At 38.2% G+C, this 26,574-nt stretch overlaps 3 protein-coding genes across 5 annotated transcripts in view; 2 read left to right on the forward strand and 1 right to left on the reverse strand.

Moving 5' to 3' along the window:
• Positions 1-13,412, forward strand: part of prr5a (proline rich 5a (renal)) — a 17,896-nt gene extending 4,484 nt beyond the window's left edge. For both annotated transcript variants that reach the window (XM_053631154.1, XM_053631155.1), the window contains 9 exons: positions 953-1,133; positions 4,870-4,980; positions 5,185-5,265; positions 8,122-8,170; positions 8,279-8,336; positions 8,470-8,561; positions 10,367-10,507; positions 10,603-10,741; positions 11,838-13,412. In XM_053631154.1, the coding sequence (XP_053487129.1) occupies positions 1,006-1,133; positions 4,870-4,980; positions 5,185-5,265; positions 8,122-8,170; positions 8,279-8,336; positions 8,470-8,561; positions 10,367-10,507; positions 10,603-10,741; positions 11,838-12,364 (1,326 nt within the window). In that variant the 5' untranslated portion in view covers positions 953-1,005 and the 3' untranslated portion in view covers positions 12,365-13,412. The remainder of the gene's footprint in view (positions 1-952; positions 1,134-4,869; positions 4,981-5,184; positions 5,266-8,121; positions 8,171-8,278; positions 8,337-8,469; positions 8,562-10,366; positions 10,508-10,602; positions 10,742-11,837) is intronic.
• An 814-nt stretch (positions 13,413-14,226) lies between these two features.
• Positions 14,227-16,552, forward strand: fbxl14a (F-box and leucine-rich repeat protein 14a). The gene has a single exon (XM_053631156.1). The coding sequence runs from the start codon at positions 14,895-14,897 to the stop codon at positions 16,095-16,097; it is 1,203 nt and encodes a 400-aa protein (XP_053487131.1). The 5' UTR covers positions 14,227-14,894; the 3' UTR covers positions 16,098-16,552.
• Positions 16,553-19,393: 2,841 nt separating this feature from the next.
• chrm2b (cholinergic receptor, muscarinic 2b) lies at positions 19,394-25,259 on the reverse strand. Of its 2 annotated transcripts, XM_053631664.1 has the most exons (3): positions 24,943-25,259; positions 21,756-22,629; positions 19,394-20,814 (listed from the first exon to the last, which is right to left on the reverse strand). In XM_053631664.1, the coding sequence occupies exons 2-3, from the start codon at positions 22,624-22,626 to the stop codon at positions 20,270-20,272; spliced, it is 1,416 nt and encodes a 471-aa protein (XP_053487639.1). In that variant the 5' UTR covers positions 22,627-22,629; positions 24,943-25,259; the 3' UTR covers positions 19,394-20,269. The 2 variants fall into 2 exon arrangements, with proteins under 2 accessions (XP_053487639.1, XP_053487640.1); XM_053631665.1 differs by lacking the exon at positions 24,943-25,259 and having other exon boundaries at positions 21,756-23,563.
• Between the last annotated feature and the right edge of the window lie 1,315 nt (positions 25,260-26,574).

The raw sequence follows: 26,574 nt of genomic DNA on the forward strand, positions 1-26,574 counted from the left end.
AACATACTACAGTTTCACAGCACATCATTTTAACCTATTATCTCACTTTCAGACACACACACACTCACACACATTCTGTTGGTTTTTATCAGCCTTGTGAGGTACTTTCAGTACTTTATTTGTACTGGATAATACTGGAACAGGATTTGGCACCTGTGCAGCTTTTTTGTATGCAAAACTGTATGGAGCAGAATAAGATGCTAAAAAAAGCAAGGGAGGTTTCCTTTCTGTTTCTGAAACTTGTTGGCCCATCCACTCACAAAATATATATGTATACGGGTTCTTGGATTTCTAAAAGACGCCACACTGGGTATTTCCACTGATTGTGTAGCTGTGTCATGCCATGCTTACAAGTAATAGGAACCTTGAAACCAAAATGAATTGTAAATCACACACTTTTCTTTTGTAATGTAACATAAGAGTTGGGCAAAAGACAATTGATTAGAGATTACAGGAGGAAAACATTATAATGTTTTTTAGATTATTGAAACTGAAGAACTGTTGACAATATGACATGTGCCATGAAGGTCACATAGGTCAAAACCCTCTTCTATTTCTATCATTATGAGGATGTTTGGTCCCAATAAAAACATGCAAGCTGTAAAAAATTTACACACTCCAATATGGCTTCCATATTGAACTGTCAAAGATATCAGAATGTAGGAAACACTGGAATTAATTTGATTCAGTGTTTTTGGACACTATTTGGAAGTAATATGGTATTTGACATATAGAGGAGAAAAATGCAATTTTGCACGTAAGAAGAGACTGGGAACACTGACCACAAATACATAAACACTGACCCAAATTTGTATGATAAAGGACAGAAATCAGGGTGAAACTCCATTAACTGGTTAATTAAACAAATTGTTGTGAATATCCCTATTTATTTATTTGTTTTTACTCATCTGTACACTTTGAAATCAAACTTGTTACCACTGTGTGTTCTCAGGAGCTTTATTCTGAATGACTGTTGGAGTCTCTCTCTGTATTGCTTGAATAAAGATGCTGGAAGACTTGAGTGGGACACACACTAGACCAGGCAAACTTAAAACAGGCTCATTCAGCTTCTCGGCCCTGGCGTCCCTACCACACTGCCTTCACATGGACTCCAGTACACACCCTATCAGGAGGTAAGATTATAATGAGTCTCTCAGCACAGCCATATCTCATAATGAATCATGAGATAGTCATGATTCATTATACTGTTTCTCCAAATTTTATGGTACACTGTGCATCTTTCCTGGTTATCAGTCTGTCGTTCTGTTTCAAGAGAGATCACTAGAGTCAAATGATCATAAATCAACAGTCTCATGCAATAGCCATAAACCAATAATTCCTGTATTGGCTCCCGTAGTTCGCCTTGGCTTGACATAATTGCAAATGGCACAAGCACATGGACTAGAGAGTAACACACAGTAATACTGACTCACAAATCTTTCATCTGTGAAATGTTTAACCTTGAGCTTTAAAATGTGACTCATTTATAATTCACACTCAGTTCCTGCTTTCACAGTGGTGTCTGTGGGTTTAATGAACAGACATAGACACGAGGACACATTTAGGTGAGCTGAAATCCCACATTTTGGCTTTAAACTCCAAGCTCCCACATCCTGAACAATACCAGTTGTATAGTGCTACTTCTATTTATGCATCTCAAACCCAATCTAAATATACAGCTGAGTAGTTAAGGGTTAATCAGGAAACTGCACAATTTTGTACAGAATTTGCTCATTGAGATAAACAAATCCATTCAGATGTAAATTTTAGTATTATCATGCATGGTGAATATTTGGTGATTATACCACAGCAGTCATCTTCTCTATACTGATTGATCAGAAGGTGTTATGTTTAATTATACCACAGCTCTGTTGAATTGGTCAGAAAGCGTCACACAATTTTCTATAACCGTAGCTCTGCCAGCTGTAATTCACATCACAGGTTTATATTATATTAATGCACTTGTTCTAAAAATATTACGTTTTTATAGCAACACCTCATTCATACAGACTTCATGGTGGACACCACATAATCTAAGGGTAATAGTAAATGGATTACCAATGTGTTGTTATTTAACAAAGAAAATCTTATAATTGGTTATATAGTTTTCTGCAAGGCAATATTTATATAACATTTTTGGAAGGGCTTTGTAAAAGTTAGTAAGTTTTCTGCCACTGGAAATTTTTCAGGACAGAGGAGTTTGTGCTTTCTGGTTTCTAGGTGACATGACAGGTTATGTTTTTTGGTTTTTTTTTTGTCTTATTAACGTCAAGAGAGAGAAAAAAGAGACTGAAGAATGTTATAAATGAATGTTGATATCTGCTATTGATGACAAAAAATAATTTGTCTCGCAGATGTTCAGCAGCATTAAATGTAACAACTGTTTATTGCTGTTATAACAGGTAGCAGAGGGCTCTATAGATTACATACAGCTCCATTAATGGCTAGATGTTGGATTAGAAGTCATTTTAGATAAAAGCATTCACAAAAGAACTAATGTAAAAGTAAAGAAGTCCACCTTTAAAATCTGAATCAGCTTACTTGCATCATCTTTGGCAAGTGCTTGCTTCGACACTTTCTCTTTCTTTTTCACTGCCTTGATTTTCAGAGTTGTTTTGAAGTCGAGTTCTCTGCTCTGAGAATTTCCTTATCAGAATTAAACAGTTGCACTGCTGACCTTCACTTACGTAACACTGTGCTTGTGAAACTACTACTGCGGTGGGGAAAAAAGGGAACGCCACACCGAGTTGTATTTGTGTCTGTCTGTATGTACGGGGCTCTCCAGTATTATTTCAGGAACATGAGCATAAATTAACATCTAAAAAGAATACCACATGCAATAAATGATATTTTGAGCATGTAGGGCTATTGTGTCGTTTTATTTAAACAAAAAAATTCTGTTCAATTCAGTTTTATTTGTACAGTGCTTTTAACAATGGACATTGTCACAAAGCAGCTTTACAGAAACATATAAATTCAGAATTTAAATTTTAAATGTATGAATATTTATCCCTAATGAGCAAGTCAGAGGCAATGGTGGCAAGGAAAAACTCCCTGAGGTGATATGAAGAAGAAACCTTCAGAGGAACCAGACTCAAAAACAGAACCCATCCTCATCTGAGTGACAGTGCTAGTGCCTTTATAAATAAGCTATAACTTCCATATTTCACTGATGGAGAATTGAGTGCAAAACTGTTTGTGGCAACTGCAGTCCTAAATCTATCATACAATTTGTAGTTCTTAGCCAGCATAGCAAAACTGTTCATATGAATTGTGGTCCATAGACATCTTTATGGTTTTTATGTGGAACCATCCTCAATTATCTCAATGATCTTTTGGCTGTCCATGTGGAGCCATCCTCACCAAAAAATTTAAGTAGTGCAATTTGTTTCTATAAAGCACTGATTTGAACATTATTGGCACACTTATGATTAATATTTTGTGCCTGTCCTGAAGAGAATACCAGCACTGAATCTCTTCCTGTAATGTCTAACAAGATTGTGCATACTTCTGGAAGAATCATGGTCCACGTTTCCATGCAGCATTTAAGCTCCTTTATATAGTTTGGTTTGTGCATGTTGACTTGCCTCTTCAATTCAGACCACAGGTTTTCAGTAGGGTTCAAATTTAGAGATTGAGATGGGCATTGGAAAAACAATGATTTTGTGTTTCTATTTATGGCCAAGCATTAACCTCTTGGTAGATGCAAGCAAGTTTTGGAATGAATTTGCCATCAAGCTTCAGCAGCCACAAAACACCTCCAAGTGTCAGTGATCCACCTCTGTATTGTACACTGGATATCAGATGCCTTTCCTTGTATGCAGCCCCCTTTTTGTCACTAAAATGCTGATGATCAGCCAGGTTATATCTAACCATGACACTTGTTGCCTGTTGTAGTTCTAATGATGCTAGGTGAATTTCAGGCGAATTCTCAGAAAGGCCTTGTATATTGCAGTGCTTCCCAACAGCTTATTGTTGTGAAAGTGTTTTTTTATTGAGTGATTTTGAAACTTGAAAACCACAAGAATCAACTGAACTGTGCAATTCTAAAATCTGTGATCTTTGTACCCTTTTCCCCCTCCTTCACCAACCTCCTCACTGTGTTCGCATGGGTCTAATTCCTGTTTCAGACTTGTGAAATGTTTTGTTATGACCTTGATTGTGCTAAATGGTATTTTAACTGCTTAAGTATTTTATATCCATTACCTGATTTATGCACGTCAGAAGAATATCTGGCTCTTTTGTGTTAAAAGGTCTTTGGTTTTTCTCCTGGTGATGGATGATAAAGAGATTTAACGTGTGCAGCATCATATTTATACCCCAAGGAAACAGTTCATAGTTCCTGGGGATTGAAAGCAAATAATATACTTCTTTTTTTTTTTAAAGAATGACAATTTGCATTTTCTTAAAGATATTCCTTAGAGGTGTCTGTAATTTTGGCATATTATTTGGCACATATTTGTGAAAGAAAATATTATTATTTAAAAAAAATATATTATTTTGTGTAATGTTTATTTTATAGTCATTTTACTCATTTGTATGAACAGTGCCAATAATTCTGGAGAGCACTGAATGTTCTATTACCTTAACTTATAATGAGGCTGGGTTTTTTTTTGGTTTTTTAGATCTGTGTGTGTGTGTGTGTGTGTGTGTGTGTGTGAGGAATCTGAGAATTAAACATAAAGGGGAAGGAAATTAATTTCTGAAGAAAGACGATCTTGACTCAAGGCCAGCTGTTAACCTCTACTTTCACTTCCCCCTCCCTTCTCCACCCTGAGTCATGTTTACTCCTGGCTTTGTCAGACTCAGCTCGGGACAAACTGTGCCGTTTCTCTCTCTCTCTCTCTCTCTTTTTCACATGACCATGAGGACTCTGTACCGGCTGAGGTTAGTGAGCTCGCCGAACCTGAGTCAGCTGGGCAAGAATGAGAAGACATCACTGGAGGAGCGTGGATCTGGGCCAAACGCCACATGGAACAGGTGACCTTCATCTCCACTGCCTGTCTTTATAAATAATGTGCTTATTTTCTGCGTGTGGTTAATTGCCAGTGTAGCTACACCCATATATTTATGGACTATTAAATGAAATGCATTTAAGCAGTCATTATAGTTTTAGTTACACATTCAGATTATTTATTTATATTATAGATTGAGTTTCTCTGTGTTTGTACTTGTTCATCACAGCATTCACAATGCAGTTATTGGTGTTTTCCAAAAGAAGGGACTGGCTGACAACGAGCTCTACACACTCAATGAAGGTGTGAGGTGAGTCAAGTCAGTTTGACCTAATTCCACTCAGCTGCTTATCAGCTGATTATCTGTACCTCAATGGATAGATTGTAAGTACAACTATAGGACATAATGGTATGCTTTTACACACTGATATCTTGTGTATTTTTTAATATCACTGCATAATTAATAACTGAAGTAGTAATCATATATGGTGTGTATAGTGCAGTAAGCAAAGAATAAGTAAGCTTAGAAAAGTAAGCTTATAATCTGGCAGAGTTAGAGCTTAGAACATGTGTCAGAACAATGTGGGGGCGAATATTTCAGCTTAATATCAGAACCAAAGACTGTTCAGCGGCTATGAAAGCAGCTGGAGGTAGTTATAAAGGCAAAGAGGTGGCATACAATCTTTAGAAATGGAAATGCATACATCTGACCTATCACTTTGGTATTTTTCTGTATCAGTGACTTATACCTTGTTTGAACTTTTTGTTACATGTAATGTAAAAAGTAAGGAATATCAGTGAACTTTAACACACTAGTTGGTAAAAATTAACACTGTTGTACTACAGGTATGCACTCAACTTTGGCACTCAACTGTATGTAGCACATTATATTTTATACAGCTTGTTCCGGTCCACTAATTTGATTGGTCCAGCGGCATTGCTTATATTCCCAAGATTGCTTATATTTCCTATAACCGCACTGGGACAGTTCACAGTGTACTACTCTGTTCGTCCGTGTTCACCACGTAAAATTCCACTTCCTAGTTTGAAACGGTTACTACAGTAGTGTTAGTGACATCATCAGTGGACATGGCAAACGATATTTTTCATGAATATAACTTTTGACTTAAGATATAAAAGCTTGTCAAATGAAGTTGAACTGGAACAAGGGCCTAGAGATCGACCGATATTGATTTTTTTATAACCAATAATTTGCATGTTTATGTGCCTGATAACCGATATTTATTTCTTGTTTTACTTCTGTTTTTGACACAGTGATAACAACACCACTGAACTGAACAAACCATTTTATTTACAACAATTTTGTCAATTTCACTTCTAGCTTGCGTACAAAACATTACAAAACAACTCTTATTCATACACCAATAAATAGAGGGATCTGAAAGAGTGCAAAAAAGTGCACCGTTACTAATGTGTTTTTTTTTTTAAATAAAAGCACTAATGAGTTAAACAGTTTATGTGACTCTGTGAGTTTGTCTTGATTTCTTAGCGCCAAGCTGCTTAAACTACATATAAAAAATTTATGTATCACATCTCATTTGTGCATTAATGGCTAAGTTAAATAAAGGGATTACTTAAAGCAAAGCAAGTATACTTTAACTGTGCATACCGTTGTTGACTCGTCTCCCCTCGGATGCAGTGGCGCAATGGTGGTCCTGCACGCAATTCTCAAAACGCCCACAAGATGGCGTTTTGGTGGATCTGATATTACAAAACCGATATCCAACTATGGGAAAATTATTAAATATCAGGAAAAATTTTGGTAAATCCGATTATCGGTCTATCTCTAGAAGGGACACCAATTTTACTGGAAACACTTTTTACAGGAATGTACAAATCATTATGAGCTAGCTACCTGACAGGCTTTATAATGAGTGTAGCTTCTTTGGAATCTGTTTCTTCTAGCAGTGCAAAAATAAAGAACATATGGCCATATTGTGTCCGAAAAATCATTACTCAATATTAATTTCTTGTTTATAGAAGTGTTATATAAAAGCAAGATTGCACTCGCAATCATATGGTTATGGTTATCCTGAATATCAGGATGGGTCTGATTACCTACAGCACTCACCCTGTGGGCTCATGTTTATGGCCAAATCACAGCTATGCTGATATTCTGTATAACCACACTCTTGCTCAAGCGATATTGCTTAAATATCATATGTAAAGAGTAAAACACAAGAGGCATGCTGGAAATAATCCATGACAGGCTGGTGTGATATAGGAAAACTAATCCACTTCAGAACCCCTTCAGAGTGTTTCATTCCTCTTATAGTACAGCAATTTGACAACAATTAATTATTTTTATTTATTAAAGAAGTCATAGATTTTTACCCATTTACAGTTACGTTTCCTTTTGAGAAAATGGAAGAAACAATTTAGCAAGCATTAAACAGTTTTAATTAATAAGTAAAAAAAAAACCAACTTGTCATTTTACCAAGAAACTGAAAAAAGCCTTCTGAAAATGTCTGAAAACTTAGTCTTAAGACTCCTTCCAAAAATGTTAAATAAACATCTCCTCACATATAACTTAAGACACCATAATCAGCAACCTGTTTTTGTGGCACATAAACCATGCAAGTCCATGTGAAGTAGCTGTTACTGTAGAAATGATAACATGATATCATTAAGTTAAGGTAATTGTATGTAAGTGCATTAATATATAAACCTGTGATTTAGCCTGCAGCCAGAACTACTGTCAGAGCTGCCATTATAGAAATCACCTACTGACCAAACAGACTTGAGAATTCAACAGTCCTGTGGTATACTATATATATTATACATAAATTATATCTAATAATCTTTATTTATGTGTGCTTTTTGAGCCCAAATTCAAAAGTTTTTTTTAATATATATATATAATAAGGAATATAAAGTATTCAAAGAAATCATAATAAATAATATTGAATTAACTTTCATTAAAACATTAATGAACAAACTATGAATCTATACATATTACAAATAACCACTAAACGACTATTACATTTTTATCTGGATTGATCATGATTCTTTCTACTGATACTGAGTCTTACTAATTTATATTGAAAACATGAATAATAAAAATGTAGCTGTATAGCATAATGCAATTATTAAACATGATAGGAAGTTCATTAGTAGACTGATCTTGTGGTGTTTTTTATTCAGGCAGCTGCTGAAAACTGAACTGGGCTCATTTTTTACTGAGTATCTGCAGGTAAGGTGAAACATATGTATATGTTGACACAATACACTGATTCATTAAGCAGCCATTAAACATCCCTCTTCCTTTTTCCCCCCCTCTCTCATTTTCCTCCTCTTTCAGAACCAGCTGCTGACCAAAGGCATGGTCATTCTGAGGGACAAAATAAGATTCTATGAAGGTAAAAAATAACAAACCCTGTAGAGACACCATTCTTCATGACTAAATCACACTAAATGGAATTGTTTAAGTTGTGAACATAAGGCTGATGCAGGGTCTCAATCCTCAGACTACAACTGTGAATTCTTTCACAGGTCAGAAATTACTCGACTCCCTGGCTGAGACATGGGACTTCTTCTTTTGTGATGTTCTCTCCATGCTACAAGCCATCTTTCACCCGGTCCAGGTAGCCTAGTCCTAGCCTCCATCTACACTGTCCCTTTGTGCAGTGTCCACTACTTTCCCCATCCCATTTGGTTTGTGCTGTTGTTCACCAAATGTTTTCAGCTACAGTATATCTACACTTTTTTGTCAGAAGAAAAGATAAATCGCCTGCAGATCTAGGCTACAGCACCACCCACTGGTTTTTAAACTTCATACAGTTGTAGTAATGAATACATAACCCACAAAGATGCCACAACGTTTCTTTAGAGCAATGCTGCAGAAAAAAACATGTTTGGTTTCCTAGAGCGTCCTTAAAGCAGCTTTCGGTTCATGATTCTTTAAGTATTTTGTTGTTGCCACAATAAACTGAACAATCATTTTCCATCACAAAGGTCTTTCAACATGATGGTCACATTTACAGTGCGATTTTTATTTTTTTGCTCTCTGTGGCACCAACAATGGAAATCAATTAACCAAAGAACACTAAACATATGGTTTTTCCATGGTGTCACTCAAAAAAAATACTTATGACATTTTTTCTTTTTAAAGAGTGTACTAAAGGTCTCATATGTATGTAGTTCACAATAAAGCACTGTGTTATACTTATTCAGTTATTATGCTAATAAGAGTTATGTAAGCCATTGTTTAGCTTCAGTTCCTAAGCAAGAGAATAAGAAACCAAGTCATGCCTACAGAGTATGCCATAAAAGTCATTTTCTTTTAGCAAATAGAATAAGCACTGAGTCATGACAAGGTAGCATTTACATTTAGAGGCTATGAAGATGCACAAATTTTAATCTTTGCACCAGCGTCAATTTAGAACAGTGTGTAGTGAGCTCTGAATTATAAAGTCTGATACCAAATGGCCTCTTTTTTATTACTAGAATACTGTTAGATGAGGTTTTCTTTTTCTGTCCCTCCTTCCATGTGTTTTTTTTTACCTGGCCCAGTGAAGAAGCCACGGCCTCAAAGCTCATCAACGCTAACAAATGTTGTTCTTGTTGTTGTTGTTTTCTCAGTTAAGAAATACTGTATACACAATACTGCATGATATTCAATTTGGATAACCGCTTTAAATGATATCCAATTTAATCACTGTTTGATTTAAATATATCTTTCATACATTAAATCATTAATCATGTATGATGATTACTGAGATTATCGTATTATCACAGAAAAGAACATGAAAACCACTGACAGGTGAAGTGAATAATATTGATTATCAAATTACAATGGCACCTGTCATGGGGTGGGATAGTTGGGCAGCAAGTGAACAGTCAGTTCTTAAAGTTGATGTGTTGGAAGCAGGAAAAATCGGCAATTGTAAGAACCTGATCAACTTTGACAATGGCCAAATTGTGATGGCTAGACGACTGGGTCAAAGCATCTCCAAAACAGCAGGTTTTGTGGGGTGTTCCGGGTTTACAGTGGTTAGTACCTACCAAAAGGTGTCCTAGGACAAATGGTGAACCCGCAACAGGGTCATGAGCACCCATGGCTCACTGATGCGCATGGGGAGCGAAGGCTAGCCCATCTGGTCCGATCCCCCAGAAGAGCTGCTGTAGCACAAATTGCTAAAAAAGTTAATGCTGGCGGCTGCAGTGTGATGCTCTGAGCAATGTTCTGCTGGGAAACATTGTACTCATAGCTCATGATGGAGCTATCTGGGCCAATACCTTCTAGATGACCAAAAAATGTGATAAATCTGCAAAGCATATATAACACATAATTAGGTCCATGATTGGGTTCACTGTCGGGAGAAATCAGAACATTCTGCAGCAAGGTCCCTCATTGTTGCTGTTAATAATGTTATGTTGTATGAATCAGGGGAAGGAGCCATCAGTACGGCAGTTGGCTCTGCTGCTCTTCAGGAACACTATCACTTTAAACATGAAGCTGGATGAAGCTCTGTCCAGACCACGTGCTCGTGTCCCTCCATCCATTGTCCAGATGCTTCTGGTCCTCCAGGTACGGAACACACATAAAAACCCAGCCTATGTATGTGTGTATTTGTGTTCATTTTTTCGCATTTGTTAATTGGGTTTGTCGTGAATGATGTACAGGGCGTTCACGAGTCACAAGGTGTGACGGAGGAGTACCTGAAGCTGGAGTCGCTCATTCAGAAGGTGGTGTCACCCTACTTGGGGACACACGGGCTCTGTGCACACGATTGTGACGCCACCCACTGTTCATGCATCTTGGGTAAGAGAAATGATTTAGGATCATTTAGGCATGTGCTGATATTAAATCAGAGAACGTTCCTAACTTTTTAACAGTTTATATGCACCTGTTTCATTTAGCAACATCCAAAATGAAAAAGAAACCTAATGTTTCAGACTCCTTTCTGCTACTTTAGCAATAACTTTCAGCAAGATGTTCATTACATTTGTTTCTACTTGCAATTTATTAGTTGCACAGCTTAGAAGAAAAGCTGAATTATGTTTTTTTTAAAAAAATAGGATCAGCTCTTGCCTCATCAAGCTAGCTTAACTTTTTTTTGACTCGGTGCCTTTTTTTAAATTATTATTTGATTACATGTAAAATGTGTGCTGATGAAAAAAAAAAAAGTATGAAAACACCCTTTTTTGTGTCTGTCGTAGCTATGTCCTATTTAGCAGGTGCAACCTACATGCTTAAATATAAAGGTTTTTCATGCCATAGGAGAATCCTTTTAGATTGCACAAAGAACCTTTTATTGTCAAGTTCTTTAGAGAACCATCTATTAACTGGTGCTTTAAAGAACCCAGAAAAGGTTCTTCACAGCAGTGCCACAAGGAACCGTGTTATCAGAAGTTCTCTAAAAAACACTCAGTGCTTTAAGGAACCAAAGTAAGGTTCTTAAGAGTGATGCCTGGAGAACCTTTTCCAGTCCCACAAAGAACCTTATAGTGTTCATTTTAAGAACCAATCACACTGCTCTGAAGAACCTATAATGAACCATAAAGAACGTCTTTAATCTACAAAGAAAATATAACTCAACTCAAGAACCCTATACAATGAAAAATGGTTCTTGACCAGAAGAAGGTTCTTTGCAGAACCTATGGTGCTGTAACCAGCCATTAAAGAACCTATATTTTTAAGAGTGTACTCTAGTTATCTAGGCAGCATCCTCCTGAGAGGAAGTGTCATTACTGAGAACGATCCACAATAAAAATGTTGTGCGTATCGAATATAGCGGTATCATATAATTGATTATTGGCATATCCTTACTCCTAGGATAAATTGTTCTTCCTGTTAAATGTACTTGTTCATTTATATTAGACAATCAGATCAGTATTGTATGCTTCACTGTTCACAGAAAATCGTTTGCAGTGGTGCTGGTCCAAAACGGCTGAAATCCCCTCCACTAACCCAGTGGTGCGCTCCAAGAGCTACAACATCCCCATGCTTACCCCCGTGGCCGAGTACGACACGGAGGTCGGCTCAGTGGGTAGCGTGGGTATCCGTCGCCACTCAGCCTGTGAGGTCACTTCCTGTATGGAGCAACAGGGCTTCTCCCTCTCAGTCAGTGTGGAGACGAGTTCCACCCCCAGGATCTCGCTGGACCACGAGCTCCCCTTACCTACCGCAAAGCGTGGAGCCACAGCACAGCCTGCTCTAATCCTACCATCCATCTTTATCCAGAACTCTGCGGGGCCTTTACACACTCCGACGTCCACCTCGGAGACAGATAAAGTCATGTCTTCACCCACTAGCTGCTCCTCCAGTCCGGAAACCATAGTTATGCAGGGTGTAGAGTCTGTGGATTCTGATCAGGATGGTATATTCATTGACTTTTCCCACTGCCGCTCGGACTCTTTCGGTGCCATCAGGAAGACGAGCTGATTTGTGTAACACACTGAATTCATCCATATGGTTTGGCATATATAATGTTTGGCATTCATGGTTTGGCATGTATAGTGTTTGGCATTCATCCACATGCCAAACACTATACATGAGGCATGTGCTGATACTGAAATTTTCACATCACACGTGTTACCTACGTGATTAATGGGAGAGCCTTGTATGATAACAGCACTTCTTGAATTTTTTTGTCCAACATAAGAAACCTGAGAAAACAGCTGTCCTTACGCTGCTCTCCAAATGGGACAGTCTTTAGTCTTTACTCTCAGGAGCACAAATGCTGTCTAGAAATGCTCACAGCCTCCTCACAAATTAAACGCAGAGCTAGTGATGTGTTGAATATCATTGAATATCACACTGTACTGTATGACTGTTTATCGGCATTCAGACTGTGCTTGGCAAGACCTCAGTTTGGAAAAAACAAACAAATAAATACTGTGTTAGATGTTTTATAGCAAACACTTTTATAAGATGTACTACACTTGTGGATTTACTGTAGGTTTTCGGGATTTTTATCTCATTTTATAGGTACATGTTGTCACAAGGAGAATTTAATTTGCCTCAACAATTCTCCATGAACGTATAAATAACTTAATAACCCAGCATTATCAATTCTTTCATGCTTGTGCCTTCATCATCCAGGTACAGCACAGTTTAGGTTTTTAACATCATAGTTCATATTTGCTGCAGCTTACAGGTAAAATGTGAATGATGCAACGTCTATGAACATTCTTATAGTTAAAAAGAAAAAATTTCAGACGTCTGTCCAAGAACATGTTTAACATAATCGTGTAAAAATGTGTGTGTGTGTGTGTGTGTGTGTGTGTGTGTGTGTGTTTTGTTTTTGTTTTTGTTTTTTCAATAGTTCAAAAATGATTAAGGGTAAAAAAATAATGCAAAATGTGAGACAATATGATGTATTTTAAACAGAAAAATTAATTTGCAGCTCAATTCAGGTAATTGATTTTTTTATCTACATCTCTACAGTTATTTTCCTGGCATGACTCATTACAATTTTGATTGGTGCAAATTATAAACATTAGAATAAATTGAATTTGATTCATATTATTTGATATGCAAACGATTCTGAGATTTGTTTATTTATTTTTTCCTGATCTTTCAACTGGGACATCAAGCTGCTTAACAGCATCAAATAACAAGGAGGACTAGTGATATCCTAACAGACATTAGGAAAATAATAGAGGACACGTCTTCAATTTGTAAGTAAAATAATTGTGTTTAACTTGTATGACTTTTGAGAAAATGTGAACTGTGTTTTGATTGTAAATAGATTATTTAATTGTTCCATTTCTATCATGAAATGATGTAACAAATTTTTAGGGCATATTTATAAAGTTATCTTATAGTTATATAGTTATGTAGTTGTATAGAATTGTTTTTACACATGCAGGTTTGTTTTTTCTTGAGCATTTAGGGAAAAAATAGTTTTGGGAGATGAGGAGGAGATGAGGTGGAAGTTTTTTAACTAGCGTTTGTCATTTTTGACAATTTGTCGAATTTAGGTTTATCATAATCTCTTTGTGCTTTGTTATGATACTGAATATACTTTGTTTTTTTATTATACTGAATAGATATAAATCTATTGCTTTGGCGGTAAAAACACTCTTTTTTTTTAATTGCTGAGTGGTAAAGCCGCCAGCCGGGGGCGCACCGGAGTGTTGGGGTCGAGCTAAGGTTTAGTACTTTTTTTTGCAAACCATGTTGGCTAAAATTATTAAGTCGATGTTGCTGTATTTTTTTCATATATAATAAACATTTGAGACTTTCAGCTCCCTGTGATTATTTGCAATATTTAAACATTTAAGGTAAAAAAGAAAAAAAGAATAAAATCCGTAAGGTTTTTTTTTTTTTAAAAAAAAAAAAGGCCACCGGAAGTGAGGTAGTATAGGCCGAATCCCAAATGACTCCCTATTGAAGAACAAGTGCACTACGTAGCGCATGGGATCTATTATTTCATACTCGATGTAGTGCAGTAGTGTAGGCTTTGTGTACCGATTTGAATAAGCGCTCATTGGAATAGCTGTGAAGTATCGGTGTTAATTCCGCATTGCCTAAAAAAAATATTTTTTAAAATGTGGAGTTAAATTCTGAGGGTGAACATGTCATTGGACGTTTGGTGCAACAGAAGAACTGTTTTATGATTTAAAAAACCACAAGTTGGACTTTAGTAAACAAAGACTCGGTCATACAAAAGCGGTGTGTATAACGAATGTTAATGCTAGCTTGTTTGTGTTCGTTTAGCCTGAGAGACTACCAGAGACGGTATACACACAAGAAATCAAAATAACAGTCTCGCTTATAATCTCGCGATAGTTAATCATTTTCGCAGCCGCTGCGAAAGAGTGTGTGTTTCTTGATCTTTAAGTTTTTCCAGAAGGAGCTGACTGATTTAGCGACATTTTAAATGCTAGCTGGCTAGCTAGTTTAGCTTAGCCTGTTGGCTAATCTCGGCGAGACGGTGTAGACCCGGAGTTTGGCGGAGAGCGGTGAGATGGAGACTCACGTCTCAAGCCTTTTCCCGGAGATTTTAGCCATGATCTTCAGTTACCTGGACGTTAAAGGTAAAGGCAGGGTTGCGCAGGTGTGTGTGGCCTGGAGAGACGCGACCTACCACAAATCAGTGTGGAGAGGAGTCGAAGCCAAACTCCATCTCAGGAGAGCAAACCCGTCGTTATTCCCCAGCCTTCAGAGCCGAGGGATTAAGAAAGTGCAGATCCTGAGTCTCAGACGCAGCCTTAGCTATGTGATTCAGGGCATGCCGAACATCGAGAGCCTTAACCTGAGCGGATGCTACAATTTGACAGACAACGGACTCGGCCATGCATTTGTGCAGGACATTCCTTGCCTGAGGATCCTCAATCTCAGCCTGTGTAAGCAGATCACAGACTCCAGCCTTGGGCGAATTGCACAGTACCTAAAGAACTTGGAGTTTATGGAGCTTGGTGGGTGCAGTAACATCACCAACACTGGCTTGCTCCTTATCGCATGGGGCTTGCACAGGCTCAAGAGCCTGAATCTACGCAGCTGCAGGCATGTCTCCGACGTGGGCATCGGCCACCTGGCTGGCATGACGCGCAGCGCCGCTGAAGGTTGCCTCGGTTTGGAGCATCTCACTCTGCAGGACTGTCAGAAACTGACCGACTTGTCGCTCAAGCACATCTCCAAGGGCCTGAGCAAGCTCAAAGTCCTGAACCTGAGCTTCTGCGGCGGCATTTCAGATGCCGGGATGATTCACCTGTCGCACATGACTCAGCTGTGGAGTCTGAACCTGCGCTCGTGTGACAACATCAGCGACACTGGGATCATGCACCTCTCCATGGGCTCGCTCCGTCTGTTCGGGTTAGACGTGTCGTTCTGCGACAAAGTGGGAGACCAGAGCTTGGCCTACATCGCCCAGGGACTTTATCAGCTCAAGTCGCTGTCGCTGTGCTCATGTCACATCAGTGACGATGGAATCAACAGGATGGTGCGGCAGATGCACAAGCTGAAGACGCTGAACATTGGTCAGTGCGTGCGCATCACAGACAAGGGCCTGGAGCTCATCGCAGACCACCTGACTCAGCTGACCGGCATTGACCTGTATGGCTGCACCAAAATCACCAAACGGGGACTGGAGCGGATAACCCAGCTCCCCTGCCTTAAAGTGTTGAACTTAGGGCTTTGGGAGATGACTGAGGGTGAAAGGGTTAGGTGATACCTGACCAGGCATCACAACATACACTCTATACTACCTCATTCAACATTGTCACCATGTTTTTGTTTTTATTTGATAAGCAATGTGAAGGAACTTTTTAATTAGTTTAGTGTTATGCAGTAAGAACACTGAACACCCTTTGGTTATATTGTTTAATAGTATATATTTCTTAAATGCCTTTTTTATTAGTAAGTGGATAGTTGAATTATTTTAGGGTGTCTTGCAGCGCTGTTCTTTAAAATAATAATAATAATAATAATAATAATAATAATAATTCTCTCACTCTCAGTTAGATTATACTGAATGCCTTAAAGTATTACTTTTTATGTCTTGGGAACTCTAGTACTGCTCTTATAATTAAATATGGATCAGTGTTTAAAGTAAACAGTTTTTCTATGCTTCTGACAGAAAAGTGTAACATCCTCCTTAGAAAGATGAACATATGCAATTTAAAACTGTAAAAAAAAAAAAAAAAATTATATATGGTCAGTTTATTGGTAAGATAATGTTTGGAGTGTCTATTTTCATATGCTAAAAAATTAAAATTGTTTTTTAAAATTGTTTGCTTATGGCTTCCAGTATGAATGACTTGTAACAATACTTTAAAAACAAACAAAAAACATATACTATGTAACACAATTTTTAGTTATGCTAAAGGTTCTCATGTCAAATTTGATTGTATATTTATTTTTAAAAACCGTACAGGAAGAGAAAGAAAGGAAAAACAAATGGTACAAAAATATCAGCTGTAGGTTACAGTTGTTAATGAGAGTCAGCCAGTCCGTGTTAGAAAAATACCCTGCCGAGGAAAATGCATCAGGGTGTGTTTTATTGTGAAATCATATTACCGTGTTGCCCAGCCCTGTGAAGAAGAGCTCCAGAAATAAGCAAATCTTTATGATCTATTGCAAACAGCAAAACACATCATTGTCAAAGGGACTGATGTTTATAAATGACATCAGGATAAATACTGACTTGCATCCATTCCCATATGGATGGTCTTTTACTAGAGATGCACCGATACTAAATTTCTCAGCTGATACAGATAACCAATTATTCAGCGTGGTCTCGGCCGATACCGATAGTTCTGCCTTTTATGCCTTCTTTTAAATTAATAATAATTAATTCCACAATTTTGAATGTTTTATTCTCTCCATTTCAAATTGTTTCACAGTAACTGGTCTCATAAATAGAAAACACATTACTCAAATTAACATTAACACATGAACTAAATTCTGAAGATTAAAGTAAGATTTCTTAACTTATTGAATGTTATTAATTCATGTTAACATGGACAGAATTCTAAAAAACCTCCTGTTAGTCTCACATTCACTCTCCACAAACCAAAGCATTTCTACTTTATCATTGAACATCAAACTGGTAATATATAATATCAACTTTTTTACATATTAACATTAACTGGATATGAAATATACTACTCTACAAATATATTTTCTGTGCAATATATATATATACTTTTTTGTCAACTCATCTTCATTAAAATCTTTGAACAGTGTACTGGCGCTTTAATTCTGCATGAGCAGCGCAGCAAAAAAAAATTAATTTAGATTTGACGCCGAAACTCCCGCTTCACTGCTGCAGCGTCCGTTGTAAAATTTTAGCAGTGTAGAGTTTACAGAGCTTACAAACTGCAGTTTTATCGTCATACCACACAAGAGACATCTTTACACACAGCACGAAATTGATGTTTTCCCACCCTCTTTTGATTGACAGGATATAATCGGCCCTGATCATCGGATGTTTTTAAACTATCGGCAGATGACCAATAGCAGGAAAAATAGCCTTTGTCGGCTGATACAGATTATCGGCCGATACATCGGTGCATCTCTATCTTTTACAGGTGGAATATGAACGTTATAAACATTAACAAGAACAGTTCAGAAGAATGAGCTTGTGAAACTTGGTGGTTATTAATCCATGTTACAGTGCATGGTAGTAGCTTCCAAACCTGTATGCTGTTAGCACCGTGTACAAAATGTAAATGTAGGCAAGCTGAGCACACTTAAGACTATACATGCACAGATCTGTCTGTATTTGAACAGTTGTGACACGATTGACAACTCGCATCTCATCTATTCACTTTAATTGCACAACACTGTGGTAGTGAGCAGGTAAATCAGGATTGTCCTTTCCCTCCACTTCACAATCTGTGAAAAGTCGTTTTGGCTTTGGTAGCACACACTTGCACTGTTTACCACTTTGCATTTTCATTGGATGATTTGAATGTAAAAATAAATACATGTATTATTTATTTAAAATGTAATTTTATCTAAACTTTTTTTTGTCTTTAGACCTACTTATCCATGCCCAGCTGAGCCCAGGATTTCCAAGCTCAAATAATTCAAGGATTTACACACTGACCGACGCATCAAAGCTAAATATGTTCAGAATCTCCAGGAGTTCTCAGTGTGTAACATCAATGGGCCTCATTTATCATACTTTTAGTAGAGTGTGTGTAAAATATTCTTGTGTACGCCAAACCGAACCAAAAATCCCCAACATATTTTCAAACGTTTCAGTAATGCTGTTTTTCTTCGTACTCGCATGCATATGTTTATAAATGCCAATCAACCTTAAAGTGCAACGCGTTTCATGGCACGGCCGAGTTACATTTAGTAACGTCCACAAAACTCCATTAAAGGAAAAATGCACTGAAGGAAACGCTGTAATTGCGGCATGCACTAAATCTTCCAGTAATGCAGCTCAGCCATCGCAGCACATGGGCTACCACAGACACACACTAACTCCTGTTATAGCGTGCCATTAGTTTTAAAGGCCTGATCTTATTTGTCTAAATTCATGGATATATTTTGGATTGCTTTCTTTCAAGTCATAATATGAAACAATTGAGTTTCATAGAATTTTTCAATAAATTTGTGTGTGGAATTAAAATAAATAAGTGGTGTTAAACTTGTTAACATAATCCATATATAAAATTGTAGTAACTCATCTAATTATACAGTTTGAAGCCAATCAATCAAGATTCACATCCGTGAGTCCCCTTACACGTAACATAGGAGCTCTTACATAGGAAGATATAAATGTTTTGTTTTTGTTAACTAACTTTCACAATTAACATTTCTTGTTTAAATGCTTCTTCGAACAATTTTTTATGCCTCAGCCTGTGAGTGTGGGAGGCATCATATTTTAGCATGATAGCTCAAGAACAGGTGGTTGAATGTTTGAGGGATTTACATTTAATTATCACTATCACCAGCTGGTGAACTGACCAGATATTTTGGAATTGTTCCAAACATGGTCAAAGTCACAGCAAGGTTAAATGTCTGAAATACTTTATCTCCAATAACTTCCTTCATGTCTGAAGTATATTTTAAGGGTATAATTGTCATACAGGTTTTTAACACATAAAGATATTAGTTTTTTTCACAGAAACTAGAAACACAACCATAAACACTGTATGCATTAATTCATAGAGCAAAGCATGGCATTCTTTATTTATCATCAGAGTTTTATCTTAGAATATTGCTATACTACATTACATGCATTAGGTCAAGGCTTGAGAGTCTTTATTTATGAATAAGTGTATGGAGTGTAGCAGCACGGTGGTGCAGTGGGTAGCATTGCAGCCTCTCAGCTCCAGTTCCCTGGTTCCATCCTAAACTCGGGCTACTGTCTGTGCATGCTCTCCTCATGTCTGTGTGGGTTTCCCCCATATGTGTGTGCGCTGGTGCCCTGCTAGCGTCTCTTCCTCATGCCCAGTGGTCCCGTGATGGACTCCAGATCCACCACGACCCTGACCAGGATAATGCGGTTACTGAAGATGAATGAAGGAATAATTGACTGACCAATCTCATCAACTTGTTCTGGTTCGAATTATGATCTTAAATGGTTATTGGTTTCTCTTGTTTTTCGTAACAAAGCTCTAGCTTTATTTGAAGTCATACTGACACAACCTTTACAAAGCTGTAACTGTTTCCGCTGGGTACCTCCAGCTTTTCAGCCCTGTTCATTTCCAAGCCACATTCTGAACGTGACTTGAATGTGACATGCCCCTCTCATGGTGTAAGGGCATATTAATGCCATCACTGTTTTCTGTTTTTCTGATCCAGCAAGAGTGCTCAGAGATTTTTGGATATGGAACCAAAATCTTACATTAAACTCAATAACTTCTTGTAAAACACATGCATGTTTTATCTGACTGTGCGAATGTTTTTGTACTTGCACAACAGCAGCTGCTTGAAAGTGTTCTTGAAGGTGGCATTGCACAGGGCATAGCAGGCGGGGTTAACCGTGCTGTTGATGTAACAAAGCCAGTAGCCCAGCACCCACATGGAGTTAGGGATGCAGCGAGAGCAGAAAGTGTTGATCAGCACCATGACATTGTAAGGGGTCCATGTGATCACAAAGGCCAGAAGAATAGCCATGATAGTCCTTGTAACCTTCCTCTCTCTGTAGCTCCCATTCTTCCTCTTTTTCTTGTTCGGAGGCATGAAGATCAGAGCCACCAGACTCTGTCTCTCCTTGTGATGGCTGTTGTTCTGATTTGGACTGTTACCTATGGTCTCTTGTGATGAAATTCTCAAAAAAGTAAGTTTGGCACAACTTGTTTTTACTTGAGGCAAAGTCTTTGTTTGAGCGCTCTTAACGTCACCATTAGAAACCGCATCCTCTCTCGGACTGGATGAAGCCAAGACACTGCCTGATGTGGAGTCATTTTCACTCTCCTTGTCCTCACCTGGGCCAAGAGGAATGCTTTTTATAACACACTATATATTTTTTTGATTATTGCAGAATCTGATTTACATAATTATCCCAGCATCACAGCCTTATGATGCATTTGGTAATAACAAATATCAATATTTTTTTATAGGACATTTCAATTCCATTTCAGTTAACAAAGTACAAGAAACTGTTTGCAGTTTTGGCAGAAACAAGGAACACTGATGTGAAACACCACCAAAGGATCGGGGGGAACAGCATTAGGAGTTTTTCAACAGATATACACATCTTACATGAAATACAGTCAGGTCAATAAGTATTTGGACAGTGATACAGTTTCGTAAGTTTTGCCTCGGTACACCAACACAATGGATTTGAAATTAAACAATCAAAAACACCTCTTTGGACTGCATAGTGAGAGTTTCCATGCACATTCACCTTATGCAAATTCAATGCTTGGAATCAACTCCAGACCTTTTTATCTCCTTAATTTGTCATGACAACTTTTGAGTCTGTGACAGTGGAGGGACTCTGAAAAAAATGAGTAATTCCTAAACAGTTAATGCAATATTCTTGTTAAACCCCTTGAATTAAAGAATAAAGGCTACACTTCAATCACACCTCGACTGCTTTATTGTGAATCCACTGTGGTGGTGTACAAAGGCAAAATGACAAAAACTGTGACGCTGTCCAAATACTTATGGACCTGACTGTAATTTCAACAGTAAACACCAAAGAATATACTGTATTTTCTCACCATGTTAAAAAAAGACCGTTGTATACCCCTCGATTTGTGACTTAGCTAACTATAATCAATCTATAAATTTAAGTGGTAAGCTCTCACACATGCTTTCTGACAGCTAGTATGTGTAAAGAAGTTCTGTAGGCTGAAGACATTTTAATCCGGTCTATGTCAAAATATTTTAAAGTCACTGATAAGTTATTTCCATGTCTTACCTATAATAGTGCTGGAACAAATGTGCTGTACTTGCAAACCGTCTGCTTCCTTGCTTTTCTTCCTTTCTCTGTTCTCTTCAGTGGCCAAGACAGTGGCCTGAGTCCTGCCCTCCTGACTAACCCCATACGTCTTGTGACAGTCTCTCCTTTTGACTCGGCTGCGACTAGCCCTGGAGATCTGCCAGTACAGCACACTCATGATGACCACAGGCAGGTAGAACGCAGCGATGGCCGTGCCAAAAGTGACTGCAGCATTGGAAAAGAACTGAATGTAACATTCGCCTTTGGGCACCGTGCGCTCACCCATGAAGAACTGCCAGAAGAGGATGGCTGGAGCCCACAAGACAAAGGACAAGATCCAGGCGGCTGCGATCATCATACCCGCCATCCTGGTCGTTCTCTTGACTGGGTAGCTAAGCGGCTTGGTGACACAGAAGTAGCGGTCAAAGCTGATGATGAGGAGATTCATGACAGAGGCGTTGCTCGCCACATAGTCGAGAGCCAACCACAGGTCACAGATGACAGGCCCTAAAGGCCAGAAGCCAATCACAATGTAGATTGTATAGAGGTTCATGGAAAACACGCCGATGATGAGGTCTGCACATGCTAAGCTGAAGAGGAAGTAGTTATTAACTGTCTGGAGGCTCTTATTGACCTTGATGGAGACAATGACCAGAACATTGCCGATAACTGTAAGCAGACTCAAAGAGCTCAATCCCAGGATGATGAGCACCATCTCTGCCAGCCTGAAAGGACACTGCACATGCGGATTTGTCTTATTGGCATAGCCGAAACATACAGCAAGGCTTAAGTTAGAGTCCATCTTTCCTGGGTCTGATTGTACACTTACACCACTGTGGATCTTCATCATGACCTAAACGCAAACATAAAGACTGACCGTTAGACATATAAAAATGCAGGGGGTACATTTTGTTTCAGGTAGCAAGAAATTAAGAAATTAATAACTGCAAAAATGTCCTACATTAATTCTTGGCACTCCCCATATTGCTAAGCGAGAGAAAAGTGAGAGAGGGAGTGTGTGTGTATATGGGGGAGTCTGTTTGCCAAACAAATTATCTTTTCAAACAGTGACTGCCTGATGTTATATTTATTTCCTTTGTGCAGCTTGGCGCCAGATTGCTATCAAGTCAAGAGAGACCAGGTGTGTGAATGTGTGTTTAAATGGGGTGCCAGGAAACATGGAAAAGTGACAGAGGTGTACAGTTAAGCTCTTTAAAGTCATATATCGCAACCATTTATAAACATGCCATTTTCACAGAAACAATATTTTAGCTTCAGATGCGACAGGATAAGAGTATACATTCAGATATGATTTGAATACTTGACACATTGACTTATATTTGTTCAGTAAATATTCTTTATTCGTTTGAGTCGGAAAAAGTGACGCAGTTGTATTCAGCAATCTGAATAATTTAATTAAAAGTGGTGTTTTCTAAAGACTTTATGTTCACAGGTTTTATGCTCTTAGCCTGATTTCCTCGGAAACCATTTCACAGCAGTCTGTTCATCATCAGATTTCAATTCCACACTTGACACTTGACAGCATAAAGAACGGTATAATACTCTGGTGTGTGTGTGTGTGAGAAATGACTTTATTAGCTCTGAGACTTCAGAAGTACCCCATACATTTCTAGCCCATTAACTGCTCCTGCGCTTGTAGTTCCAACTTGCATTAATGAACTCCCAGGTCCGGATGTCAGCAGAGACAAACCAGTCACATGTCTTTGCCCAGATGCCAAGGTTCCTGCTTGTCTGTGTATGGCATCTAAATCTCCAAAAAGTAAATAGTGAAATACCAGACATGTTGAGGTAGAGACAGCGCTCATAATATTATTGCAGGCTACTGCGAAATGCCATCTCTATGTGAATTAGGTTTGACACCTTGCTGGACCACTTAGTATCTGGCTGCCATTCTGAAGTGAGACTGATAACACTGCTTCATGTTTCAACATTACTAAAACAAAATCTCCTCACCTTCAGCAACACTCTGACTTTGTTTATTCCCAGTAAAAGGTTCAGTGTTAATGAAAGAAAACAACACTGCTGGGATGTTATGATGATAAAGTGCTAAAACAACTTGCAGGCTTATCTTGTAGGCGTATTGTGAATATGAAACCTGGGTTAAAGTGTTCTTTTTTTTTTTATTTAATCGCACAAGCCCTTTTTAACAGTTGTCATCTCTGCAGCATGTTCTGGGTTGGTGATCAGTAATGTGAGAAATATCTCAGCAGTGTGGCAAAGAATTGCAAAATAAGAAATGGCTATAAAATTTGTTCTCTGTGTTAAACGTGTTATGCAAGTGTGTGTGTGTGTGTGTGTGTGTGTGTGTGTGTGCACTCCTTTAGACATTTTTAGCTTGACTGTTTGCTGCTTTAGAAATAGTCGGCTATTGACACTAACAGTAATTCTCAAATTGCAAAAACATAAATCTACAAAAAAAACAGCACTATGAACAGTTTGTAATTAAGAATAGAAATACAATGAAATAAAATATAATAATTGTAAAAGAAGTTAAACATTTAAAATAATACTAAAACTATATTAACTATATTTATGTTTAATAAATAATTATGTTGAATAACTTGTAAGTTTACATTATACGTTTAAACCTGATCTCTCAGACCTATCAGACAAAAAAAGGTACTTAGTGTACTTAGGTGTACCTTTTATTGTGGTTGTACCCTGGAGTGTAGGTACATATTTTGTACAGTTATGGCACTTTTCCACTGGATGGTACAGCTCGACCCGGCTCTGCTCACTTTTAGTGTGTATGTTTTACCTGGAAAGGTGCATGTAATGTACCTTTAAAGTGTTAATCTAAAATTTGAATAAAGGTAAAAGAGTGGTTCTCCTGGTCTATTTGTGTACCTTAAACATTTTACAGATAAACTGCAGTCACATTACTGTGTAAAGGTACAAATTGTGTACCTTTGAGGATACCACCCAAGTGAATAGGAAAAGTCCAGTTAAATTTGAGTACTTTTTTTTTTTTTCTGAGAGTGTATTTCCAGCCTCAGCTACATGATCAAGTTATTAATGACACTGTGTACTTTTCTGCACTATATTTTCGTTTATTTAAACAGACTAACAGTCAGATATCGAGCCAAAACACCTAATTACAGAGTTATCAAATAATATTTCCCCCCTTCATGCCCCATGTATTTACCTTCTCTCGCACAAATTCAGCCGTCCATTTCAGAGCAAACGTAGTCGGTAATGTTAAATATACTAACACCCATCTTTTCACCTCAGTCCGGGGTTTAGCGGGGTTTTCTGGTGTGTAGGTTGTGGTGCGTGTCCTGTCTCTTCCTTACTGGCGGTGAATGAAGTGAAGCTCTCGGAGAGTTTGCGGGTGTGGACATAACGTCTGGGGGCGTAGAAACAGACCTCCAGTCCAAGGCAACACAGCCATGACTTCCTTTAGCTTTCTTTCCACTCTCGCGTTCTCAGCACCACGGATAGCGTAGTGAACTTAGCCTGAACTTTAGCTTGAATTTCGTAAACAGGACGTCTTTTCCGGTTTAAGTTACCTTTAAAAAAAAACAAATAAGTTCTATATGTAGTGTATAAGGCAGTTATATTCCTCAGACGAACTTTTTACACTCTCTCTCTCTCTCTCTCTCTCTCTCTCTCTTTCTATCTGTTTGTGTCTCTTTGTGTGTCTCTCATTTGGACCTGTAGGAGAACCTAATTTTGCTTAACATACATTACATTTATCTCCCAGTAAGTGTCCTTGCTGCCTGGGAATTTTAACACGTCTTTTGATCTGCTTGACCGAACTGTTCAGGTCTTTTTGGGTGTACTTGGCCTTAGTCTCTATTGCTGAACTTCATTGTGACAAGTAACACATCTCTGATGCCTTAGGAATGGCGGGCTTTCTGCAGAATGATTTCTGCGGAACTGTTTAGTATGACTGGCCTGCTGTGCATCTGTGAATGATAAAAGCAAGGTTGTTTTATTGGCCACAGAAATGTCCTTGGACAACACACACCTATAAACACTGGTTTGTGAAGATCTTGAACAGACCAGTATGACTATGAAAAGTAGGCTAGCTAGCAAAAATTAATTACTGATTGAGAAGAGATGTGTGTTTATTTCATGCAAAGATGGGTGTGAATCTTGGCCCAAGGCTTATAACTTATTGTATCTGGTCCTTAAGTAGAGCTTCAACAAGCACCACAGTCTCTATAATATCGAAACTAAATGTGAGTTAACCAACATCAGAGTGGTTCCAGTGTTTATCCCTCCCTCATTAATCAAGTAAACCATACAGCGACAGAAGGCTGGGCAGGGATTTGTCCCACGCCCAAATTTGCTCGATGGAAAAATAGGTTGAAGCCATGCTGAGGAATGCCAGCTGCACAATGGAAAGTTTGTCAAAGTGAGCTGTCCAAACACCTCATTACAAGGCCTGAGACACAAGACAGGGTCCTGCTCTCCATCAGTAAACTCTTCAGCATGGCCTTGGAGTTGTTGCAAGCTGTAGACAGTCATGGAGCAGTCTGGATGCCAAGCTACTTCCAAGAATGCTGCAATTGAGTTGCACACTTGGTAAGAATGAAGGATTAAGGAGCAGATCAATGCATGACATTAAATAATGAGGATGGACAGTTGTTAAGACAAAGCCATGTATGGACAGTGGACAGATAGAGGACAAATTGTATATTTTATTTTATTGGCCAAATAAATCACTTGCAAAGGACATGACATGGTGTCATCTCTATCTATTAGGCCCGTGCACAAATATTTATAGTGTTGGGGCATAAAGAAAAAAAAAAAGGAGGAACTCTCCATTCCC

This window comes from Ictalurus furcatus, chromosome 8, assembly GCF_023375685.1.
Source record: "Ictalurus furcatus strain D&B chromosome 8, Billie_1.0, whole genome shotgun sequence".
NCBI classification, from domain to species: Eukaryota; Metazoa; Chordata; class Actinopteri; order Siluriformes; family Ictaluridae; genus Ictalurus; species Ictalurus furcatus.